General features: G+C 40.2%; 3 protein-coding genes and 1 long non-coding RNA gene across 6 annotated transcripts; 2 read left to right on the top strand and 2 right to left on the bottom strand.

Moving 5' to 3' along the window:
* The first annotated feature begins 69 nt into the window (after positions 1-69).
* Positions 70-14503, top strand: p2rx5 (purinergic receptor P2X, ligand-gated ion channel, 5). Of its 2 annotated transcripts, none has more exons than XM_025911109.1 (12): positions 70-351; positions 3064-3214; positions 3443-3514; positions 3607-3682; positions 3924-4008; positions 4190-4270; positions 5747-5888; positions 12280-12413; positions 12499-12592; positions 12684-12749; positions 12937-13025; positions 13114-14503. In XM_025911109.1, the coding sequence occupies exons 1-12, from the start codon at positions 212-214 to the stop codon at positions 13370-13372; spliced, it is 1389 nt and encodes a 462-aa protein (XP_025766894.1). In that variant the 5' UTR covers positions 70-211; the 3' UTR covers positions 13373-14503. The 2 variants fall into 2 exon arrangements, with proteins under 2 accessions (XP_025766894.1, XP_003456207.1); XM_003456159.5 differs by lacking the exon at positions 70-351 and adding an exon at positions 2502-2632 and having other exon boundaries at positions 13114-13699.
* Positions 4918-11221, bottom strand: LOC100708022 (uncharacterized). Its single transcript, XR_267332.4, has 3 exons — positions 10789-11221; positions 5820-5880; positions 4918-5340 (listed from the first exon to the last, which is right to left on the bottom strand). It is a non-coding gene; the product is annotated as an uncharacterized LOC100708022 (long non-coding RNA).
* On the bottom strand, positions 14024-15581 carry emc6 (ER membrane protein complex subunit 6). 2 transcript variants are annotated; one of them, XM_003456156.5, is made up of 2 exons: positions 15370-15581; positions 14024-14695 (listed from the first exon to the last, which is right to left on the bottom strand). In XM_003456156.5, exon 2 carries the CDS (start codon positions 14660-14662, stop codon positions 14330-14332), a length of 333 nt encoding a protein of 110 aa, XP_003456204.1. In that variant the 5' UTR covers positions 14663-14695; positions 15370-15581; the 3' UTR covers positions 14024-14329. The 2 variants fall into 2 exon arrangements, with proteins under 2 accessions (XP_003456204.1, XP_019209929.1); XM_019354384.2 differs by having other exon boundaries at positions 15310-15581.
* A 224-nt stretch (positions 15582-15805) lies between these two features.
* Positions 15806-23140, top strand: shpk (sedoheptulokinase). The gene is made up of 7 exons (XM_005460868.4): positions 15806-16023; positions 16103-16244; positions 19417-19591; positions 19698-19850; positions 20020-20195; positions 20556-20756; positions 21960-23140. The coding sequence occupies exons 1-7, from the start codon at positions 15886-15888 to the stop codon at positions 22352-22354; spliced, it is 1380 nt and encodes a 459-aa protein (XP_005460925.1). The 5' UTR covers positions 15806-15885; the 3' UTR covers positions 22355-23140.
* Positions 23141-25085: the final 1945 nt, after the last annotated feature.

Genomic DNA, 25085 nt, shown 5'->3' on the forward strand with positions numbered 1-25085 from the left:
CTGCTTTACACTCTTTGTAAGTGGAGCACACTTGTTTTTCTCTTCAGACCAGTTAAGTGAAAAGTGTTATTTACCAGTTTACTGAAATTCTGGAACAAACGGAGCTTTCATGTGACTGGTCACACTGTGGCAAGATGAAGCTTGTTATTCAGTGTTGTGTTATGTAATGTGAGAGTATCCTGAAGCATGAAATGCCACAGGAATCCACTAGATGTCAGTGGCTTACTGGAAGTTCTCCAATCAATTTAATCTTCATTCTGGTTACATGAATTCGCAGGGCTCCAGGCGTTCCAGTGAAATCCAGTCCCAGAAATCTTACCGAACACAGTTTACTGAAATCAAGATCCTAAGGTGAGAACATACATGGAGTTTTGGTTGGTATAGCTTACTACCACAAATATTTGCCCTGAAGCAGATGTTGGTGGAAAAAGCTGCATTAAAATGGTTAGTATTAGGTTCTACACTTTGAAATCAGCTGCTCTAATACCACGGAAGTCAAAGAAAAATGATATTTGCAGACATGACACTTTTCAAAGAAGTCAGGATAGGAACAAATAGTAAAATTTGAGTTTAATTATTAACTTACAGAATAAAATCTTGATTTGATTTTTAGACAGTTGTTGTCATTGTTCAAACTTTTCCAGTGCAATGTTGTTGTGATGATATTGTACTGGAAGAGTTTATACCACACTATGTCAAATGTAAATAAAACAATGCACTGACTGGGAAAATAATTTCAAATGCACTATAGCAAACAATGTGAGAAATTGTTATTGTATTTTGAAGTATATGCCCATTTCTATTTGATGCCTGCTACATGGTGCAGAAACACTGGGACAAGGAAGCAAAAACCTGGCACAAAATAAAACATATAAAATGAGCCCCATTCACAGGTTTAGCTTTTCAGAAGTAAAGATGGCGTGGGATTCAGAACCTGGGAAATGTCCTTGAACAAGAGATAAGGTTGAAAACTAAAGCGAACTGGCTGTGATCTTCGGGCATGAAAGATGATGCTGTAGTGAAACGCACTGCATTTCTGATAACTAATTTCAATAAACATCTTCGGTCTTCTAATATGAGTTGAAAACTTTGCAAGCAAAGAAAAAAACTGAATAGAATAACAGCTTCTCTGATCCCAAGCTCATATAAGATATGAGCTTATGGTGAATGTGTTATATGTTATATGTGAAGGTGAAATGGAAAATTACATCCTCAGGGCGAAAGTAGAGAAGGACACTTTAAACTATACCTTTCACAATAGTTTGGTGGGACAATTGTGAAAAGATCATGCAAAAAAAAAAAAGCATGGGTAACTGAAACATATATGAAGGCCCACTGATGCTAATTGATATGTGTTGTTTTACGAGCAACAGATGCCATCATTCTTCGTTTTTAAGGAAAACACCTTAGTTATTTCAGCAAAATGAAAATACAAAAGGGAAACATACCAGAAGTGTTTGAAGCTTTAGAGTCAGAATGAGCATGTATTTATGAAAACCAAACAAGTCTTAGATCAGATGAGAAATACTTTATTTATCCGATATTTGGGAAATTCTCCTGTTACAGAAGCTGAAATGATGACCATCACAACCAATGATAACAATACTGATAATAATAATATCTAGTAGATGCCAACCAGATGGCATCTACTAGATATTAGCGCATGATGGCATGTGGTGTTAAAGATTTCCTGTACCTGTCCTTGTGGCAGCAGAGCTGAATGAGTCTGTTAGCGAAGGCGCTCCGCTGCAGCTTCCTCAACCATTCTGCAGCATTTGTCGACAATGAATATGTTGTCTTCATTCTCTATTCTCCTTCCAGTTGTAGACTTCAAGTGCCTGTCATTCTTTTTCTTTCTTTCTTTCTTTTTTTGACTGGCCATCCATTGCAACATAAATTCTATAAATTATACAGACACCCCCCCCCCCTTCAAAACAAAACACTGTGCTGTCATTTGAGCCATCGATAAATAAAAACAGTACTAAATGTTTCTGCTCAGCATGTTTATTGTGAACAACATAAACAGAATGCGGTACAAGTGTAGAACAACACAAAACTACAAACATGGCCGAAATATTTGGTAAATAACTTTTTTAATAACATTCTATGACGTAGTAACTCATGGCAAGTGTGCGTTTAGCTCCGTCCACATTTTTCTTTTTAAAAATGCAACAGTTACAAAAATAATTTTAACATACTTGTAAACACTCATGACAGTGTTGGAAAACACTGTTGGAAAAGTACAAGTCACCGTATTTGCACAGGAATGAATTATTAGCAAAGGTGCTGCTGCACACAGCTCATGCAAGTCAAAGTGAGTGTGTAATCAAACCATGCAACAAAATAAACTTTCCCTGCGTCGCTCTCCCACAAGGAACTGAGTCGGTGTTTTGCAGCCCCTGTCTCAGTGGGTTTGCCCGCTGCATGACAAGAGAAGCAGCTGTATATATCAGCTGGGACAGCGAGCTGCCGTCTCACTCGGCTCCACCGTGCGGGGAGGAATGGCAGGCTGGGGGGGCTTCTTCTTTTCTCTTCTCAACTACAAAACGGAGAAATATGTCATTGCAGAAAACAGAAGAATCGGAATATTATTTCGGCTCTACCAGCTGGCAGTGCTGGGATACATTATTGGGTGAGGTGAACTGCATGCACCCCCTCCAACTCGCGTGTTTCCTTTATGGAATAATAAAAGGGAGAGTGACTAACAAAGTTAAAAATAGTGGAGCTTCTGGAAAGGTTTTTACTTTGTGTTAAAGTGGTAGCGCAGTATGGGCCTTTCCTACTAATACTCCCGTGTGGGTAATGTGGTTAATAAAGAGAGGACAAACTGTAGGGTGACATTTTTAAGAGGCTGGTGGTTATAAAATCAAGCCTGCTATTAACAGTCGATTTGTCGTTCAGTAATCTTTAATTTATGGTATTTTCAAGCGTTTTACCCCTTATGCATATGCGAGATATTACTAAAACACTTTAATAATCATAATATTACTAATAATAACATAACTCTGCAATGTAGACAAGGACTACATTGAACACGTCATGAAGTTGTGCTGAATGTCCCAGGTGGGTGTTTGTGGTGAAGAAGGGGTACCAGGAGAAAGAAGAGGCCATCCAGAGCTCAGTCATCACCAAGCTTAAAGGCGTCACTCTGACCAACACTTCTGAGACGGGGCCTTACCTGTGGAGTGCCGAGGACTATGTCATACCCCCAAATGTGAGTCTATCTTTTAGTTTGTAGGATAGCAACACTGATGTTGGAGCACTCGCTAATTATGTTCCTGCCAAGACATATTATGAGGCTATTGAATGTTTGTGCTGCCTTGTATCATTAGTCTCAATGTCTGTCTCGGCGGATTTAACAATATTGAGCTTCTTGGGGGCACTAATTTGTTTAACATTTTGCTTCTTCATCTCACTGCCAGGACTTAATTTTATTTTGCAGGGTGAGCAGGTGTTCTTTGTTGTAACAAATTACATAGAGACCCCCAATCAGAGGCTGGGCTTCTGTGCTGAGGTGCGTATTGGAAGGACATTAGCATTTTATGAAAGCAGAAAAGTCATAGTAAAAAAAATAAATACATTTTTTTTTAATCGTGCCTCTAACAGAGTTCCAAGGTGCCAGATGGACGATGCGAAACTGATGATGACTGCATGGAGGGGGAGCCTGTAACAGCAGGTCATGGTGAGGGGTGCTCACTTCACTTTAGTCATGTAAAAATCTGATTGTTTGTTTGGATTTATCCTCAATTTTTCCATTTTCTGATTTATGATCTGTATAATGAAACAATACAAAATATTGTCCTGATACCGCCACTCTTTAATATTACACATTTCATTATGTCTCTCTGTGTCTTTTCATTTTTGAAGTTCTCGTTCAGCTTCACCACACAGCCTGCCAACTCTTTGCTCTCTCTCTCTGTTAGGAATCAAGACTGGCTTGTGTTTAAACAGCACCGGGACCTGCGAGATTCATGCCTGGTGTCCCGTTGAATACAACAAGAGACCCGCGTGAGCATTCATCATCCCTCACAGAACTTTGGAAATTTGCCATTTTGAGCTGCTGCTGCATTAACACCGACTCTGATCCCTCACACAGACCCAGATATTTCACAGGTTCTATTTATTACTGGCATAGCCTGTCGCCTCCCTTTTCTTTTTTCACACAGCTGCCTGTCTCTTTCGTTTCCAGAGAGCCCTTACTGAGTGACGCAGAAAACTTCACCATCTACATCAAGAATTTCATCAGGTTCCCCAAGTTTGAGTTCTCCAAGTAAGTAGCTATAAGTGGCTGCTGATTGCTGGTGTGCCTATATCTTCCAGGGATTGGGGCATAGAATGACCTGGGGGGATATGCACGCTCCAGTGGCTGCTTTAAATAGCTTTAGGGTGCAGAGAGCCTTCTATTTATACCATTCTGTGCATTGCACTCAGTGAGACAGTGAAACAGTCATCTGAGACGTCCTTGACAGCAAGCCTTGCCCTGGACAGGTGTCTGATCAGAATGGGCTAGCCCAGTGAGCTACCCTCTCCGCTGTTCCCTGCACGAGTCCTGCAATAATGCACAGAGATGCCCCAGCTATAGCTAATTCATCTGTCAAGATCTTACTAGAATTACGGATACATCTCTTATGTTCCCCCACTAATCTTGGCATGCCTGTGATTAATGAGGTAATGCTTTCGTCTGAATGGAAGTTACTTCAAATGGCCGGCAACACTACAGTGTTACAGTGTCCTGTATCCAGTTACGTTTTTTTCTTTTGCTTGCAGCTAGAGGGTGTAAGCTTTGGTTTGACTGACATACGCATGCTGCATGCGCCACTTTTGTTGTGTACACTGAAGATAGCTTAGTCAAGTTGGAGTCCAGACAGTGAAACTCTGGAGTGCACAGTGGTACAGATGCAGATGCATGTGCGTATCTGAGGACCAAAGTTAAGGCAAAGTTAAACTGGTATGAGATCACATTAACAAGCTTTTCACCTTTTTAAAAAAAAATGTAAACATTTATAATCATATAAAAAAGGAAGATAAATCTTAGATTCTGCCATATTTCTAGCAAAACTGTGGCACCGACTGTGTTAACATCTTTGTGCAAAAAGTAACATTTATTGAGTTGTTTCCTTCCCCTGAAGCAGAATAGAACAGGTTGATTTGGAGGACACATATTCCATCATAACTAAGCGAAAGTGTCACAAGTCAGCCTGTTATTCTTAGCAACAAAGAGCTTTGACCGGGTCATTGTGAGTGTGAATGTTTCTACAGGGCAGAGCTCTAAAATGCTGGAAAATCGATGCAGAGTGTCCAAAAGTGGCCATAGAAGATCAATACATCCAGCTTTATTCACTGCAGGAAAAAAACAAAGCAAAAACAGACAAATAAAAAGACATCAATAAAGATCAAGTGAGCAAAAGTCAGCAAAAGTTATATTAAAAAAATGTAGATAATGGAAAAAAGTCCTATTTACTGAGAGGACCACCCAGTGCTATGGCAGTAACAGACTATTGGGTACAAGAAAACCATCAGGAGGAAGAAAATGAATAAATCTAACCAAAACTGGCTTAAAAAATCCAGGTCCTGGCAGTCCTAGTAGTTTATGTGAATAATAAAGGACCCTCTTTTGTGGGCAGCTGACATTAAAAATACACCTACATGCTTCAGCTTACACCTTCTTCTGGATGTGAAGTCTAGAGTTGTTTTCTACCCTGTTTCTGATATCATTACCTCCACATCTGCTGTCTATTACTTCTAGAGCCAATGTCCTTGAAACTTCTGATGAAAGCTACCTAAAGAGATGTTTCTATGAAAAAGAGAACCATCCTTACTGCCCCATCTTTCGCCTCAGAGATCTCGTCAGCAGCGCTGGACATGACTTCCAGGAAATGGCTGTTAAGGTACAAAGTCAAACAACAACAGTCAAAGAGAGCAAATTCCCCTGAAGGGCAAGACCTATACTAAAACTTTAATGTTTCATGTTCATGTCAACATTGTTAATACGGAAATCTACTGGAGTATATTAGTGTAGCATATTGATCATTTTGTGTCATTTTGAAATCACCAAGCGTTGTATTGAAAAAAAGAGCTAAAAAAAAGAAAGTTCTTATGCCCCCCCCCCAGTGACGAATATATTGGTTTAAAGTTTGGAGATGATCCGAGCTCATATGACCCTGACCTTTGACCTATGACCTTTTAAGCATTACATACTAGAATAGTGTATTTTATGATCTTTACCTTTAATACTGGACCAGCTCTGGCTGGAATCTTTGACTTCTATAAACTGTAAAACCTGAGATTTAAAGATATAATTATGTGGTTTTGCAAAGCTTTCCAGCATCATGGTGACGTCATAGGATGTTGTATTGAGAAAATAAAAAGTGTGTTGTACAGCTCTTTGCATGCCCTTTCATATGATATAATACTCAATATGGTTTAATTTTTTTTTTCAAGGTCAACTTTGACCTTGGGTGCTAACGTTGAAGGCCAATGTCAAATTTTAGGTACTCATGTCCCCCAGGGTGTAGCATATTGTTGTGAAGTTTGAAGATTTTTTTAAAACTGATTTTTACATTTGGTGTGACCTTGACTTTGACCAGATTTTTTTTTGTAATTGAAGTCTTTATTTGTTTTTAACATTTAACCAAATGAGAACAAAAAACAAACCAACAAACAAAACAACAACAACAGAAAAAAAGACAGCTTCCAATCCCATGGTTAATTCACCTTTGCATTTTGGGTCTATTTTCAATAGTTACTAACTATCGGTACACACACACAAAAAAGGGACAATAAAGTCAAATTCTTAAGTTATTCCGTTACTGAGTGCCTAAACAAACATACAACACAGCAAGCATAAAGTTTAACAAAAGATAATTGCCCTGACAAAATAAATTCCAGCACTCTCAGCCAAAAACACGTCCCCATGATTTGTCAAAACCCTCCCTATCATCATTAATCCTAGCCAAGAATTTTTCATACGACACCATTTTCAGCATATTTTCTCCCCACCTATTATATTCTGGAGGAGATGGTTCCTTCCATACACTGAGAATAACTCGGGCCGCTGCAATCACCCCCACCTTTATAACCACAAAATCATATTTTGAAACCCCAGGTAACACAGACCGATCCCCTAATAAGCACAGTCTTGGTGACAAGGGTATTATCAAACCAATCCACCTTCCTATTTTGTCCAATACTTTTTGCCAAAAGGGATAAACTTTCCCACATTCCCAAATAGCATGCATAAATGTCCCTGGATCTGAGCTACATTTCCAGCATATATTATTGGGACTGATTCCCATTCTATAAAGTTTAGAAGGAGTGAAGTACCATCTGTGTATTAATTTGTACTGAGTAAATTTACCCCTGGCCTCTCTTATATATTTATCGGAGAATGACAAAATTCTACACCAATCTTCTTTAGAAATTGCACAACTCAAATCTCTCTGCCATATAATCCTCAAGTTTTCACATATCTCTTTTTTTAGATTGTTAAACAGTTTGTAGAAAACAGCTGCTCTATGTGCTGTACTGGACAATTCTAAAAACTCCACCACCGTATTTGTGATTTGAGTAAATTTTCCTTTGGTAATACAATCCCTTATTTGTAAATATTTCTAAAAATTATTTTCTCTTATCAAACCATATTTTTGGGTTATTTCAGCGAATGACATAAACACTCCCCCTGAGTAAAGATCACTTATCCTGTGTATGCCTTTGACAAGCCATTCCTTTCAGAACACCGTTTTTTTTCCCCCAATCTGTACAGCAGTGTTGTTCCATAGTGAGGTATAAGGTTGTCTTAAATGAGATGCTCCACACATCTTGTGCACCTCTACCCAGACAGCCTTAGAATACCCGAGCACTGGGTTATCATGAAAGTCTTATCCATTAATAGCCGAGCCCTGTGAGAGAACATCCAAGGTGTAAAAAGGGCTCACTAGTTCCTGTTCGATCTTCATCTAGGCTCAGAGTCCGATCCTGTCCAGTGCTTGGCCAGTCTTGACATTTCAAATGCTAAATTATACAACTTCACATTTGGGAGGGCCATTCCCCCAATGTCTTTAGAGGCCCACATTTTCTTTACATTCACTCTTGGCTTCTTGTTATTCCACAAAAAAAATCTTTAATTAGCTTCTCAAATTGACTAAATATGTGTAAAGGATTTCTTACAGGTAACATCATGGAAACACAATTGAACTGCGGGGCCACCATCATTTTAATCACATTAATATTACCCCATTTATCCAGATTTGTTTTTATCTTTAGGAGGAGAGGTTCCATATTTGAAAGCATAATATCCTCCAGTTTGGGGTTTAATAATATTCCTAAATACTTCATACCTGAAGGTAAATACTTAAAATTGAATGGAGTAATGCATCTAGAATGACATGATGCTGATAGTGGCATGCCTTCCGATTTATACCAATTTATCTTATAACCTGACAACCTTGAAAATGACTCAATGCATGGGAGTAGTGCTGGTAGAGACTGCATGGGATCCGTTAATACTGCTAAGATGTCATCAGCATATAGAAATAACTTGTGCTCCATACCCCCTGCATGAACACCTCTGATATCCCTGTTAGCTCGAATAGCTAAGGCCAGTGGTTCTAGAAATATTGTGAAGAGCAGCGGGGACAAAGAACACCCCTGCCGGGTCCCGCGAGTGAGATGGAAAAACTGACACCAACCCATTTGTCAAAACTGCTGCCCTTGGACTTGAATATACAGTTCTGACCCAGTTACAAAATCCAGGCCCAAACCCAAACCTTGCAAGGGTTGTCATAAGAAAGCCCCATTCTACTCGATCAAAAGCCTTCTTGGCATCAAGCGAGAAGGCCGCAACCGGGGCTAGACTAGATTTGCTTTTGTGCATGAGATGAAGAAGTCTTCTAATGTTATCACTTGAAGACCTATTGTTAATAAAACCAACCTGATCACCATTGATGATATCTGGTAATATCTGATCTAAGCGGAAGGCCAAAACCTTTGTCAAAATTTTGCAATCGACTCCTAAAAGGCTTACTGGCCGGTAATTTGCTGGGTCTGATATATCCCTATCCTTTTTAGGAATAAGGGAGATTAGTGCATCATTAAATGTACTCGGTAAGGAGCCTATTTCTAGTGCCTCAAGATAAACTTTATGCAAGACTGGAGCTAAAATATCAATATATTTCTTATAATACTCAATCGGGAAGCCATCCAAGCCTGGCGATTTCCCATTTTTCATTGATGAGATCGCAGCTCTGACCTCTTCTTCAGTTATAGGCGCATCCAGTCTTGTTTTCTGTTCATCAGAAAGAGTAGGTAATTGTAGACCTGAAAAAATGTCTTCACCTCCTCCTCATTAAGTGCACCACGAGAAGTATACAAATCTTGATAAAATGATTTGAAAATTGAATTTATTTCTTTTGATGAAGTTACCACTTGGCTGTCTTTCTTAATCATAGATATATTATTTAAATTATCTTGCTGCTTCAGTTGCCTTGCTAATAGTCTACCATTCTTTTCACCACCTTCATAAAATTTTGTTTTAAGCCTAAATAAGGCATATTCCACCTTTTTGTTATAGATGTCATTCAGCTGGTATTTTAATTTACAGATAGTCTGGTATTCATAATTTGAGTATTGTCTCGCTAAATTCTTCTCCAATTCTCGTATTTCTTTATCTAAAGTTTTTTCCCGTTCTAGATCACTTTTCTTAACTTTTGTCGCATATGCAATTATCTTTCCTCTTATATCTCTTATATATGCTTTAGACGCTTCCCAAACTGTGGCTACTTTATCTGTGGAACCCATATTGATTTCGAAGAAAATTTTAAGATCCTTTGTTAACTCCTCACTAAAACCTTTGTTTTGCAACAACATCGGGTTAAGCCTCCAGCGACCCCTCTTTGTTCTGTGTTTAAATCAATTTGCAACTCTACCGTGGCATGATCACTAATGGCAATGGCACCAATCTCACAGTCTACAAGTGAATCGACCAAAGACTTTGATATTAAGGCGAAATCTATCCTTGAATGTGTTTTATGACAATTGGAGTAAAATGTATATTCCCTTGAACTAGGATTAACTAACCTCCAAATGTCTACTAGGCAAAGATCCTCCGTCAGTAACTGAATAGCCTCTCTGTCCCTGGGTGTACACCTACCCCTGGGTTTGCTCTTATCAATTATCCCATCCATCACCTGGTTGAAATCTCCGGCCAATATTACCTGCCCCTCACGATCACCTATTATCTTGTTAATTCTGTGAAAAAAATCTGGCTCTTCTTTATTAGGTGCATAGATATTACACAAAACCGTTCGAACCCCATTGATTAAGGCTTCCAAACATATAATGCGCCCTTCTTTATCATTATATTTTTTCAGCAACAAGAAGCTTAATTTTTTATTAATAAGGATCAAAACACCATTTTGTTTACTTGAGTATGAATTATGAAAAACGGAACCCACCCAGTCTCTTTTAAACTTTTTTGCCTCTTCTTCTCCTCCAGCAATGTGGGATTCCTGAATAAACGCTATATCTGTGTTTTTAGATTTTAAGTATGTTTAAATTACATACATACATAACCTTTTCTCACATTTGTCCACTTTTGCCTCGGTAAGCACGCTGGCATGTCTGATATAAATTGTTCCGCCTCTCCTAACCTCACTTTTATATCCTCCACTGAATCTTTTAGTTCTTTAGTCGCTTCTTTAATAGTGGTGACATCTCTTGCTACGACCTGAAGAGTAGCATTCATTTTCTTAATTTCCTCAAAAATGTCCTTTTTACTCTTGCTCCCCGTACCTTCCTCCGCTGCTGCTGGAGAGGCGGCATCAGACGCAGGTGTGTTTTCGGGCAGCTCCGGAACGAGGCTAATGCTAGCTTGCTTCTTCCTCGTGGTAGCTCCCTTGAAAAAGTTTGCTTTGTTATTACCTGTCATTTTTCAAAGGCGGTAATTCTTCAAAAAAAAAACTTCAAAGTCGGCAGGGGGCGTCCACTTTATGACTACAGCTGAAGTGTACGTTTCCAAATTCAGAACATTAATTAACAGGCTTTAGGAACGCCTCCAATGTGCGGCCATCTTCCTCGGCAGTCCCACGTGACTCGACTTTAACCAGATTTTGACCAAAATTGAATCAGCTTGAGTTGTTATTGGTATCTAACATCAAACTAAATTTGAAAATGAATGAATGAAATTGAAATTTGACAAACTCTGGATGCAAAACAGCAAACAAACACACAGACAGACAAACAAACAACCAGAACTGCTTTCATGCCCCTGTCCTTTGTGTGTGTGAGGGGGGGGGGATGTACCAATTAAGACTATGTGTGGGAGTGATTTTGGTTCCTGACTTCCTCACAGTCATTTGCTAACAAACTATAATAGAAATCCGGCACTGATTGCAGTAACAAATGTATTTAGTGGGATAAGACATTTTGAAAGTGATTGGAAACAAAGCATGTCTCAGTAGCTCGCCATCACTTGTTTAGATTTCTTGAGCAGATCTTCTAACATTATAAAATGTTAGAAGAGGACAAAGTACAGTGAAGATTCTGCAATACACAGTTTATCTCTCTGTGGACACACAAACTCAAATCAGTTGACTGATTTATAGGGAGATGGTCTGCTTGCACAAAAAAGCTGATTTCTTTAATGATTTGTGAGAAAATCTGCAAATATCCCACAAACACTTGAATCTCCAAAAACACTCCAAATACAGTAAAGCTGTGTATTAAAAGCCAGCCTCTGGTAGACTACTAACAGCAGGGTCATTTTTAAACTGGTTAGATCCACATACATGTCGTTATGTGTCGTTGTCGTGAAGCTTTTTGACACATCTTGTGGTCTTCATCTGTAGACGTTATATATTCACCTGGAAGAAAATGGATGATGGACGTGTGGAGTTTTCAGTAGTATTTAATCCTTTTCAGTTTCTGTTTAGAGTTATGAAAAACTGAGTTTCTGGACCTGTGTTTAAGTAAGATATTCCTCTATTAGCTTTGATGCTCCTCATTGGCTGGTCCCAAATTAAATCTGTGTTGCCCGTTACAAGCAACTTCAGTTTGAGGCTCTGAGGGAGAATTCAACTGAATTACATCCCAAATGAACACAGATGTTCAAAATAAGCATTTTCTTGCCAAAGCCTCGTGTAACTTGATTTTATCTGCATATGTCTTCTGTGGTCGTGGTATGTTATGTTTAAAAAGTTTTACTTTTTGTAAAGCACTCTGTACGGTATGGTTTGTGGTGTATCCGCTGATCTGCTATTAATATTTACCCTTTGTGTCCATCAGGGCGGCTCTGTTGGCATTCTCATTGAGTGGAACTGTGACCTGGATAAAGACTATTCTCTGTGTAATCCACAGTACAGCTTCACCCGTTTGGACATTAATTTGAACAACTCAATCACATCTGGATACAACTTCAGGTATGGTACCCACTACCTTTACTCTGCTCACTGTTTCCAACCTGTTTTCAGCCTTTACATCTTCTGTCAACTATTTTTCCTACAGATATGCCAGATACTATAAGGATCAAAATGGGGAAACCTATCGCACGTTGTATAAAGTGTATGGGATTCGCTTTGATATAATGATCAATGGTCAGGTACTGTGGAGATATTAGCAGTTTAGTTTTTTTCTAAAGCACATCATTCTGGTGGGAGATTAACAGTGAGTTTTTGGTTATTGTTTTACAGGCCGGGAAATTCAATATTGTCCCCACAGTAATTGCCATTGGCTCAGGTGTTGCTCTCCTCGGTGCAGTGAGTAATTTATTAGAATATTCTGCTGACGCATGTGTGGATGATTGCTGTGTAATTACCATGGTACCTAAGTTCAAAAACTGCCATATTACAGGACAGTGGATGATGTGTAATCCCCACCAAGAAAAGTAATATTCTCGTAATATTCTCTCCTGTTCCAGTTCATTTGTTTATTTTTCTCTTTTAGGGAGCCTTTGCCTGTGATATGATATTATTGTACATGATGAACACGAGCTCCTTCTACCGAGAGAGGAAATTTGAAATCATCAACTTCAAGTAGGACTTCATATGTTTGCAAAAACTTTGCCATTTTCTAAATCTTGCTCCTCACTTTTGCACACCTCTCTAATGCTGTGTGCAACAGGAAAGAGAGGACCAAAGTTAAAGATGAGAAAGCGGGCCATCGGGAAAAGAGGTCCAGAAGACCAGGGGCAGAGAAAGGGGCTACAAATTCCATCAAAAATCGAGGAGAAACTGAACCAACCGCAGGATCTTCTGCAGAGAGCCAGCCACCTACAGAGAAAAGGGGTCCCACAATTCCACGTAACACGGGACAGCGATACTCTGCTCCACCCCAAGGCACCGAGACGAAGCATCATATCACTTTCATGGCTCACAATTAGGTCTGCAGGCAGAGCAAGATCACCTGTTTGTTTTCCTGCATGAGGCGGAACCCGAAGGTGGGACTGACGTCCATGTCTTACCTGCCGGCACAACTGCTAGCACGGTCACTAGCATGAATGATGCCCTGACTGAAGATGTGTTGATCCAGGGGAATGTAAATGTTGTGCAAAGTGCATGAGGTCAGGACATCAAAGAAAGTAGCAGGGTCAGGATTCAAAACAGATTCATTAACACTCAACTGGTAATTAGCAGTGACAGTAATTACAATATATAGTAATAAAAGTAAAAAAGTAGGCATGAAAGTTTTTAAAAACTGCACTTATAAGCAATTCATAAGAAAATGTGTGGTCTTAATTGTGTTTTTACAGCTCGACACATGTATTGTGTTGTTAAAATGCACAAACATAGGACACAGCTTTTACACAGTATTCACTGGCGACACTGAAGAATACAGCCTGACATGCACTACGAGTCCAAGTGGACATATTCTCTGTGTAATGAATGGACACTGAAATGCAGAGTCTCACTTTATTGTTTGCTGTTCCTGTTTCTATTTATTGAATGTTCTTTGTCATTGGAAACACATTTGTCATCATAATTTTATTATTATTAGTGACACTCCCCAGTGAAGAAAATGTGATCCAAAAAACTTCTAGAGAGATCTTTAATCCAGTCAGTAATTACATTTGCTATTTTCTGACTTGGTTTAACTTGTGAGGATTTGATCTGTAAACCTACATTATAACTATAGTTCTCTAAGTACAGGTTAGAGTTCATTCTCTGGTAAATATGGAGGAAAGAAAAGGACAGTTAATTCTCTTAGCTCATCGTTCAACATATCAACAGTTCACAATGGAAGCCTTTCACTAACAGCCTATCTACAACAGCAGGGCAGACAAACCTACAGAATTACAGAGCATTAGACAAATATTTCTGAGTTATTTCGAGTAGATGTTCTAGTATACGTGCACCATCCCGTACAAGAAAGTCCAGAACAGGACATATGTGAAGAGGCCTCCGACAAGGCCTCCGGTGAAGAGCAGCCGCCGTGATTTGAAGAATTTGTTCCACCGCCGTCCGGCCTTGAGAATAAGCAGCAGCGAGAGGAGAAAGGATGATAGGAAATAAAAGATGAAGCCGTACAGTCCCGTCAGGCCAAGGATACCGGCTGTTGCTCCTGAGAGCGCAGACACAGAGGTGCGGCAGTAATCCAGCACTGCCGCGTTGCCTCTCACTGCCACTTCACTGATGAACTGTGGTCCCTCACGCTTGGCCCCAACTCCAGCCATCTTGGCTCTGGTCGGCTACCACAGAAAGTGCTGCTGTAACATCAAAGATTAAGGCAACAATGTTAGAGCAACAGTACCTACTATGATTTTATGTACATCGCACAATGAGGTTTTTAATTCATAAATAATCAAAATCGAAATAACATGATGAATAGTAAGACTAATGATTTCAAATCCTGAAAATCCTGATTTGGGATGCTTTATAGAATTAACACCAAATACAAATAAAACTAAAATAGCTCATTTAAAACATTAGAGACCGATCGGTTTTACTTTAAAAATCCATTGACAGCCAATTTTCACCATGAATAATTTAAGGGCCATCTTACTGCTGGTAATGAAGGTTATTATTTTAAAAAAGAAAGATTAAAATAAAAACTAATTTCTAGCACTACCGATCATCATGACACTGTGGAATCAACATAAAACTACAAATCTGGACACATTAAAGCCCTCTACTGTGCGTGACAAAGAAAGCAGGTCGGGTTCGCTTAGCTATTGCCAAACTTCAAGGTGATTCAAAGCCTCGTTTTGACATAAAAGGTAAAACTGTACGACACAGACATCAGTTTTCAAACTACACAAAGCAGAGTCAGACTATTGGGGGCTAAACTGCACGTCAGCTGAACTATTTTAACATTTCTTACACTGCTAATTCTAGCAGTGCTAGCTCTCCCAGCTGCCCGCTGACGGTGACAGGCTCTCACCGGAGATTAACGTAGGGACTTCCTGTCGACTCCTCACGACGCGGTCACAAAAACATAACATGCAAGATTTACTTTGTAAACCTGGATCTAAAGCAGTTACAGGAAAAGTCAGCTGCTGTCGCCAAAAGAAAAAGCGCATTCATTCTCGTTTGGATGACACTCCTATACGAAAGTCAGCCATGCTCCTGCGCAGTGCATTGTGGGAAGGCGGTAGTCAGCCTCAGGATGAGCCGATTTGGTGCATTCCTTGACAGTAAAACAGTAGGAAATTAATTTACCCTGAATAACTTTTAAGCAGGGAAGCTACCTTTGAATTTGTGTTGAAGGAGACACTATGTTACATCAAAATGTCAATTCGTTATTTCACATTTTTGGCTAAAACAGCAGTTTTATAACAGCAAATTCCATCTAAGTAGCAAAGAAACTCCAAACTCCTTTAATCACATGAATGCAGCAGTGTAGACTTTGGCATTTCGGTATGAAAGAAGCTCACGGTACACATCGTAAACATCAGTCATGTCTAACTTTATCCTGGGTTTGGACGTGGGTACCACTTCGGTAAAAGCCGTTTTATTAGACAGAGGATGTAGAGCTATAGCTGCCAGTCAGTCTTTACCGACTGTTTCTGATTTAGCCGACGATAGCGGGATAAAGGTGAGTGCGTTCACTTGTCCCGCAATTTTAACTACAGCTCAGTAATCTAAACACCTCTGTGTGATTGTGTGTAACGCAGGCGAAAGAGCAGGACACGGGTCGGATCATAGACACTCTGAACCGGTGCATTGGCCTCCTTCCCAGAGACAAACTGCAGCATGTGTGCTGCATTGGGCTGACCGGACAGATGCACGGAGTTTTATTCTGGAAACCAAAAAGCGGTAAAGTTACTCTGCGCGCGGGCTGTGGCATTTCATCATCAGTGTGGTAACTTGTGTAACAACGGCTCTATGATTGGGGATTGTTTCTGATTTTCTTTTCACGGGAAATGAGAAAAACTTGATCAAAAACAAAATCAGTGTCAAAGGAAAGATTAGGCTTGATTTTCAGGCTCACGTGCAGCCCTGTGCCAAATACAGATGACACTGCGCAAGAGCCAAAAGAGTCTTTGTTTGGCAAAGTGACGAAACAAGTACTTCGACACTTTACTCAAGTAAAAGTCATAATGCCAATTAAGAAATGAGTCAGACGATTTCGCACTACATTCAGGAAGAATGAGCCATTTCAGAATTAGAGACATTACTTTGACAGTGCTTTGACTTTTATAATACCACATAATTCACAGATTCTATTTTTTTTTCATTGTCTACCTCTTTCCTGGGACCCAGATGTGGTAGGGTCAAAGGGTGAAGGTAGAAAATGGATAGATTTTAAGATCTACAAATTAATAAGTAACTAAAACATTAACATGAATGTAATGAAGTGCAGTCCTCACTTACATCTCACCACTGATCCTATCTATGCCCCGATCCAATGGCATGAAGTAAGGTGTGATTAACAGTACTCCAGTCCAATGATAAATTGTGAGGGGGGAGTGGTTGATTATATTTTAGGACCTTTACCACCCGATGTCCCTTCTCTGAACACACCCATCAGGGATACAGGAGACATACTTTGTGTATCAGTGTAATCTTAATTCTCTTGGATACATTCATTTAGGTGGAGGATGGAAACATTTGTGTAAAGATGGATGAATTATTCCAGGATCATCACAGATTAGGTACTGAAGCGATGTAAATCTTAGATACAGAGGAGAGAATTTTTCTCAGGGTGTTTACAGCCACTCATTTGGACACTTATAGAGCTCACACTAGGACACACTGGAAACATGTACACCAGTGGTTCCCAAACTTTTTTTGCCAGGCCCCCCTTTTTTTACAAGAAAATGTTCGCGCCCCCCCCCCCCCCCCCCCCACAAACACATCCTCCAAACACACACACCCATATTTTGTTTACAAACTCCATTGCGGTTTATTTCACACCTCAAACATTTAGTAAACAATTAAGCAAATACAAGTAAACGGCAATAAATTACAGGCAGTAATAAAATATACTACTAACTCTTTTACGCTACGTCCACACCTACACGGGTATTTTTGAAAACTCAGCTGTTTCTATGCGTTTGGGCTTTTCGTCAACACGTAAACGGCGTTGCGATTCACCGAAAACGGAGATTATTTAAAACTCCTTTTTTGCGTTTACGTGTGGACGAGGATTACAGAGTTCGTCATGCAACGTCAAAGGTATGTGCCTCTTTTCACGTCACGCTGTGCGCCACGTTATTGTTTACATGAGATGAATTGCAGAATGGCAGATAGAGACAAAACACTGTTACTGTTAATCTGGCTATCTTCAGGTTTTACACGCTTACATATACACACGCAGTTACTGTCCCTCCATTTAGAAAGGCAGAGGCGTCACGGTGTAATTATTTTACGTGTAGTTGTTTTTTTTTCCTGTGTAATAATATTCAACATTGCTATCAATACATTTTTCAAAAAATGTCTCTCTGTGCAAAATGGGTTTAAACACATAAACAGCTGTGGGATACTGTTTGTCCGTGATTTGAACAGGGGGAACAAATTACGGCAGGATCAGCCTGATATTATTTGTATCCCACTGTAACTTTACTGCATAAAGAGCTAACATGTCCAAAATGTCAGGAGTAGTTAGTTATTACAAGAAGTGTTTGTGAACTAAAAATCAAGAATGTGGGATACTGTTTGTCCGTGATTTGGAGAGCCCAGCGCTGCTCCCGACGCAGGGAAACTAATTTTGCAGGGGAGACCTACCTTGGCACTTGTGCAGGTGAAGCCAAAGGGAAGATATGCTTCACCATATTTTCCTGTCTTTGGCTTGGAAGGAAGTTGGTTTGGAAACATATTTGGCGATGCTTCATCTCCTGCTTTGCGTTTATGTGGGAGCCCCGTCAAAAACCTGTCCACAGTGTCCAAGCCCTCTTTTTTTTTTTTTTTTCATAACGCGCCCCCCCTGCAATGGCTCTGCGCCCCCCCCCCCCAGGGGGCGGGCCCCACACTTTGGGAACCTCTGATGTACACCCACATCATGCAAAGCTTTCTTGACTTGCCATGTAATCACCATTTTAAAGTCTTATAGTTTTCTGACTACCGCACTACCGGCATATTTTCATTATACGGATTTAACTTGGCTGCACTTACATATATTCCCTTTAACCAGTCTAACCATGTGTTATCCTTCGGAGAGTATTCACTACCTGAGTTGGAGAAAAAGGTGATATTCAATCCTCTATTTAGATTTCATTTTCCAAATCTTCACTCCTTGCACTTAGCCGAAGAACAGGATAAGTAATAAATAATAAATAAAGTAACACTAATATGATACCTTTTTTTAACAGTGTTTTGTGAGTTTCTGTATATCACCAAGTGTTATTGGAGGTGAATTATGAGACAGATCGTGGAATTTTTCAAGTCCTTCTGAAAGTGTACAGGTTTAAATATAATATCTGTATTTTGAGCTAGTTTACCTAGTTTTTATTAATTTTTTATAATGAATTAATGTCAGACGTCTGAATCCTCTCCTCTTGCAGTCACCTCTTTGCCCTTTTATTGGCAGACAGTTCTTCCTAAACAGTAACTCTCTGTCTGCTCCGAGCCGTGTGCAAATCCTTTTTTCCATGATACTAAATGGATGCACAGCTGCCTAAGAGTCATTCAGTAGCCAAATATCAGGCTATATAATATTTGTGTAAAGCCACTCAAAGTAACACCAACGGTTAGCAGTTTAATATAATACCCATTCTTTAATTTCTTAGTGACTTTTCTGACCTGCAGAGGCCTCACAACAAAAACATGTGACACTTTTAGCTCTTCTGCCTGTATAGAGTGGTATCTAAAATTAGTTGAACTAAACTGCACGCTAATGTTTAACTTGAGGCATTAGAACAACATTGACTGATAATAGGACAGGGCAAAGGACAGAGTCTTTCAAGAACACAGGAGTCAACATGATAACTCAAACAAGGGTTGTATTAAAGTTGTAAGCACTCAGTTTACTGTCTTTTGGCCCTCCCAGGTTGCGTCTGGTCCAATAGCGACTCCTTCACAGCCAAAGACACCAGTCAGCTGATCACCTGGCAAGATGGACGTTGCAGCAGTGACTTCCTCTCCTCTCTTCCCAGACCAGATTCTCATCTTAGCGTCGCCACAGGGTTTGGCTGTGCAACAATCTTCTGGTACATGAAACACAAGTAAGCCCACATCTTTAAAAATAAATAAATTAAAAAATTAATGAAGAGTAACCTGTTGTGTTTGCATTTGTGATACGAAAGCTGAAGCTGTGTGGTTTTGCCACAGACCCAAATTCCTTGAGGACTTTACGGTTGCAGGTACCATCCAGGACTATGTGGTGTCCATGCTGTGCAGTTTGGACGGGTGTGTGATGACACCTCAGAATGCAGCCAGCTGGGGCTTCTTCAACACGTCATCCAATCAGTGGAATGAAAACATGTTCGTATAGTGTTGAACTTCCTTCCTTTTAACAACACTTTACTTGACGCACCTAGTGCATGAAAAATGTTGTGCATGTTTGGTTTGCAGCCTCATTTACCTAACACTTTGTGCATCAGTGCAAGCATACGTAACAAACACTGTGTGTGTGTGTGTGTGTGTCCTCTAGTCTGAAGGGTGCTGGCTTCCCTTTGCACCTGATTCCTAAGTGTGTGCCATCTGGTGGCTTGGCAGGAAAGACCTGCTCTCAGTGGCACGGCATACCCGCTGGCACGCCAGTAGGGGCCGCCCTAGGAGACTTCCAATGCTCCGTCTACTCCTGCATGAGTGCACGGACAGATGCAGGTGAAACAGGATGTCCATTTATCTCTCTTAATGAACTAAATGCATGATGCTCTCACAGTTGAACTGATCAATTGTGGATCTGCATTTTTAAGTTCATTCAGATTCGGATAACTTTAATAATCCCAAAAGGGGAATTTGTTCACAGCTTACACACACAACCTTTAACCTTTAAACACTAATCACAAACTACACTGTTGCATGTCAAGGCAGAGATCAACAAACAATGAGGTCAAGGAAAAACTCCACTATAAAACTTATTGTCGCCAACTTAGGGGTTTATATTTCAGGATATACACATCACTAACCATCACAGCTTATTCTCTTTAGCTGACAGTTTGTTTCTTTCTCCAAATTTCCCAGTCCTTAACATAAGCACCTCAGCCCAGCTGACCTACGCCATGCCAGCTGACTTCAAACCTCCAGATTCTCCTCAGCCCGCCTCGTCCATCTCCTATTTTCCTTACTTTGAGTCCACATACTTGGCTGTTGCGGCATCACTCAATGGAGGGAATGTGTTGGCACGTTTTGTGGAGATGCTGACTTCCTGGATGAGAGACCTTGGTTTGTATTCTTCTTTTAGTTTCTATCCCTTAATCCATCATCATCCCTCTCTGCTCAGCTCTGGAAAACCAAACAGTGCAGGCTGCCTTGCAGATGGACACAGACACTGTGATGCCACAAATTGGGCATCATAGTGTATTGATAAGATTTGTGAGACCAGAAACCTCAATACGAAAATGTTTACTGAGACTTTGCATAAACCAGGATATTTTAAGGCCCATACTAATATTCAGGGTTTGAAAATCTGTCATTCTGATATTTTGGCCATTTTTTTCTCTTTTCAGGCACAAATCATAAACACATTTCTCTAACATTTATTATGCATAGTTATTTATGTATTCATTTAACCTAACTCTGCTCGGATTAGCTGTGTATGTGTGTTTGTGGCTTTCCAAAGAAGTGTGTTGCCAACAAAGAGCTTGGAGAAGTCCCTCTGCTGGGAAAACTATGTAATTTCAAAACTCAAGACATGATTGAAGGGTGTTTCTTCTGTCTCTTCTTTAGTATTTACATTTTTCATTCGTCAGCAGTTATAATGTTGATACAGATAGATCCTAGTCTTAGTCGTGTGAGCAGTAGGGACATGTTTTCATAGACTTTGTTTTTTTACAACCGTTGCAAACAGATGAATCACCCCCTGTTGGCCATTAGGAAAAATTTAGTTTTTAATACAAGTATTTCTACATTATCTTCACGTTTCACACTTGATGATTAAGCTTTGTCCATCATTTATGTACACTCTTTACACAAAACCTATAACTACAGGGACTGGCACTACAGACACCAGGTGGAAAACTGTGGTATACTCTGATATACATAAAGTTTTATCTGCTGCTTAATCAGGGTGACGTGAGCTGATTTTGAAAGATCCATGTACGCCTCACGCGCTCATATACTCAACATATTCATAGAGATGATAAATTACACCTCTCTAAACCCTTTACTGGAGCTGCAAGAACCAAAATACATCCCAGCTGTATTCAGAAACTTTAGCAAACAGTTCTAAGGAAAAGTTATACTTGCAGATCAACAATCAAAGTTGCTTAAAGATGAAAGCAAAGAGGAGAGAGAACTGACATTAAATCTCTTAAGTTAATGAATCATCCATGCAGAAAGCAAAGTAACAACTGTAGAACAGTTAAACTTAAGTCTGCACTGATAGATGACATTAAAGTGCCCCCCTCCCCTTCTCCCCCCTCACAGGTGCAGAGCTGAGTGACTCATGCTTATACGAAAAGCTGATTCATTGTGCCCTGAACCAGGAAACCAGCAACCTGAGGGTGAGTCCTACCATCTTGGGAGAGAGACACGACCCTCTCTGCCTGGGTCACGTGACTGGCATCTCCACCTCCAATCTCTCCCTGGGTCATGTGATCAGGGCTCTCTGCCATGGAGTCCTGGACAACATCACCTCGATGATGCCTGTAGAGCGCCTGCAGCAGGCGGGGGTCCGCAGGATTGTGGGCAGTGGGAGCGCACTCGCTCGGAACGAGGCGCTAAGACAAGAAGTGGAGAAGGCGTTCCCTCTGCAGGTGGTATATGGACAGAACGCGGACTCTGCTTTGGGCGTGGCGATGGTTCTCTGTGACCGCCTTTAAATCGGACTCGCTATCCAGTCCTGTCTGTTTACATGACTTAGAATTTTGCGGACCAACTAAAGCTGACCCTAACAAATCTTAGACATTCGTTACGACCAAAAGATGGAAGATGGGAGCTCAAAGGTGTTACTGTGACTGAACAGCTCTCAACAATATAGTGGGCATTTCTGATATTGAGGGTTCGATTTTGTTACAGTATAATTCAAAGCATATCAATTGATAGCAGTTGTTTCCTAGAGCTGGCTGCTCTTCATTCATCAACAAAAAAGTCAGGCCTCTGTCACTTAGCTTTACAGCTGCTTAATGTGGCATCAGACACATGCCGTTAAGAGACAGTGGCAACAAGTTCAAACTTGTTAGCTGCAGAAATCACAGTGACTTTTGCATGATTTATCTACCCTGAGATGACGATGCAATCAACACGTCAACATTGAAGCAGAAAACAGGATGTTGAGGTGCCTTCATTTTCTTTTTTTCTGTTTCGTGGTGTCTGGGACAGGTTCGTTTGTAGTTTCCTGTGGGATGGGTGTTTCCTGTTCAGCTCCCCGATCGAAACAGGTCGAGTCTGTGCGTGTTTGTGGGTTGATTTTTGTATCTGCTTTGTTGTTATGAAAGGAAATTCAGCTTGACGTGGGTTACCTCAGTGACAACATCAGTGGCTATGTTCTGGCTCGAGTCACGCTTTGTTTTATTGTCCTGAACCAAACCAAACACAGAGCTTTATCATCAGAAAAGTTTGGGATGATGTTAAATTATTGTGTTACGCTATCAGTGTACAAACAGAAATAAGAGAGTATTTGTAATTTAAATAGAAAAAAAGTTTACTTTCAATATTTTCTCAGTTGGTGTTATTCCAAATCAGGACACGCCCAGCAGTTAAAGTTTCTCTAATTCAAACATGTGAAAAGTGCAGATGGTCTGTGCTGAATAATAAAAAGAGTATATGTAACTAAATAAACATTTATAATCTACTGGGTAAATTAGCAAAGTTGGCACATATTATATACTGAGCTTGCTACACACACACACTGACATAATGCTTTCCCTAGCCGCTTACCATAACACTAACCACTGAAAATGAATGCCTTACCCTAAACCTAACCTAATTTCAGATTTTGGTCCCCACCAAGATAGTAAGAACCCGTACACACACACACACACACACCCTAAACTAACTGATGATGGGACTGATAGGAATTAAAAGACAATTTGGGGAGTTAATCTTTGCTGGTTGTAGTGAAGTACCCTTTTAAATCAAGTTTCTAATATCTATGGTTTAATTATAAGAAGCAAAATTATCCTGTTTATGAGTGTGTGAAGCTACGGTTTATTTTCACCTAAAATATTCTGATTTGTTCACCAACACCTGAAGATTTCAGTCATGACTGAGAAGTAGCTCATCTGTGTCTCTAGTATACGCACTCACTAACTCAGTTACTCCTTTATCTTGTCTCAAGTCACAGTCACCCTGCCATAACATATATTGTTTGTTTTAGGGATACATGCTTAGTCTGTCCAAAGTAAACAAGCGGAGCTGCTTTCAACTTATGTGTCGGGCAGAAGAATGAGGAAAGTTCATCTGTGCAGGGGAGTGAAGGGATTCATTCCATCACACTGCTATGACTGAACTATGAAAATGTCTGTATTGGTCTTTGTGTTCCTGTCTGCATCCAACAATGACAGATTTATTCTAACACACTGATTGATCAGAATTTAGTCTGATCATGAAGCGCAGATTACCAGGGTGATCCATGCTTGGTTTAAATTGAACCATTGTCGTGATAGCAGAAATCCAGAGGTAAGCCTAAAGATACCCAGCTAACCTCCTAATGCACTTTATCCAGGTAATTTTTTCATTTTTAGCACCTGTTTTTTTTTTTTTCATTCATACACTATAGTTTGTGAGGAGAATGATGAGAGAGACCTGGGTGTTTGTTTCAGTGTAGACTCTCTCACATTGCTCGTCAACTCCTTCTGAGCCTTATTTTTCTTTTTTTATTATACCATCACAACCTGGCTCACAGGCTCAAAACTGAGGGCGACTAGACGAGTAACTAGTAAAGAATAATTTATTTTACAGGAAATAAATTAAGAGAAGCATGTGTAGAAAGGAACCCCCCCAATAACCTCAAAACAAAAAGCCGTTATACTCAAAATCATTTGGCCCAGGTGCAGCTCATGCAGCCAGTTACTTCTCCAAATAGCAGCACTATAACCCTAGCAGAGACACCTAGTGGCTGGGGGTTGTCACACTCTTCCTAGACACCAGCTGAATCCAAATTGCCTTTTTTCTTCCCATTTACACTAGTGAATATAAAATAATTTTACTCAGTTACAGCGTCTCATTTTCAACCACACTCTGTTGTATCATGCTCACCAGGTTTACTGCAACGACCTCCCCAGTCAGTGCTAACTCCACTCTATAACTCAGGAAACCTGGCGCTTGGAAGAGGCCCTTGAAGAGTAGGCTGGAAAAAATGAAGGAGCTGGAAAGCTACCAGAAAACTGAGTATAGTCTCAAGAATAAGTTGCTCTTGACAAAGCATCACAAAACATCAGATCCCTGGGCGCTGGTTTAGCTCAGTTGGATGAGCAGGCGACCATATGCCACATGGCTGAGAGTGACCGGCCTGGGTCTGAGTCTGGTCCGTGGACCTTTGCCACATGTTTCCCCCTCTCTCTTTCCCTCCGTTTTCCTGTCAACCTAACCAACTGTATCTGTCTAATAAAG

This window comes from Oreochromis niloticus, linkage group LG10 (assembly GCF_001858045.2).
Source record: "Oreochromis niloticus isolate F11D_XX linkage group LG10, O_niloticus_UMD_NMBU, whole genome shotgun sequence".
In the NCBI taxonomy this organism is placed as follows: Eukaryota; Metazoa; Chordata; class Actinopteri; order Cichliformes; family Cichlidae; genus Oreochromis; species Oreochromis niloticus.

What these genes read in the sequence shown, in the direction of transcription:
- p2rx5 (XM_025911109.1), top strand. Translation starts at nt 212, where the DNA reads ATGTCAGTGGCTTACTGGAAGTTCTCCAATCAATTTAATCTTCATTCT. An exon ending in ACATCTGGATACAACTTCAG is followed by an intron (nt 12,414 to 12,498) that starts GTATGGTACCCA and finishes TTTTTCCTACAG; the next exon opens with ATATGCCAGATACTATAAGG. An exon ending in TTTGAAATCATCAACTTCAA is followed by an intron (nt 13,026 to 13,113) that starts GTAGGACTTCAT and finishes TGTGTGCAACAG; the next exon opens with GAAAGAGAGGACCAAAGTTA.
- emc6 (XM_003456156.5), bottom strand. Translation starts at nt 14,662, where the DNA reads ATGGCTGGAGTTGGGGCCAAGCGTGAGGGACCACAGTTCATCAGTGAA.
- shpk (XM_005460868.4), top strand. Translation starts at nt 15,886, where the DNA reads ATGTCTAACTTTATCCTGGGTTTGGACGTGGGTACCACTTCGGTAAAA. An exon ending in TTCTGGTACATGAAACACAA is followed by an intron (nt 19,592 to 19,697) that starts GTAAGCCCACAT and finishes GTTTTGCCACAG; the next exon opens with ACCCAAATTCCTTGAGGACT. An exon ending in TTCCTGGATGAGAGACCTTG is followed by an intron (nt 20,757 to 21,959) that starts GTTTGTATTCTT and finishes CCCCCCTCACAG; the next exon opens with GTGCAGAGCTGAGTGACTCA.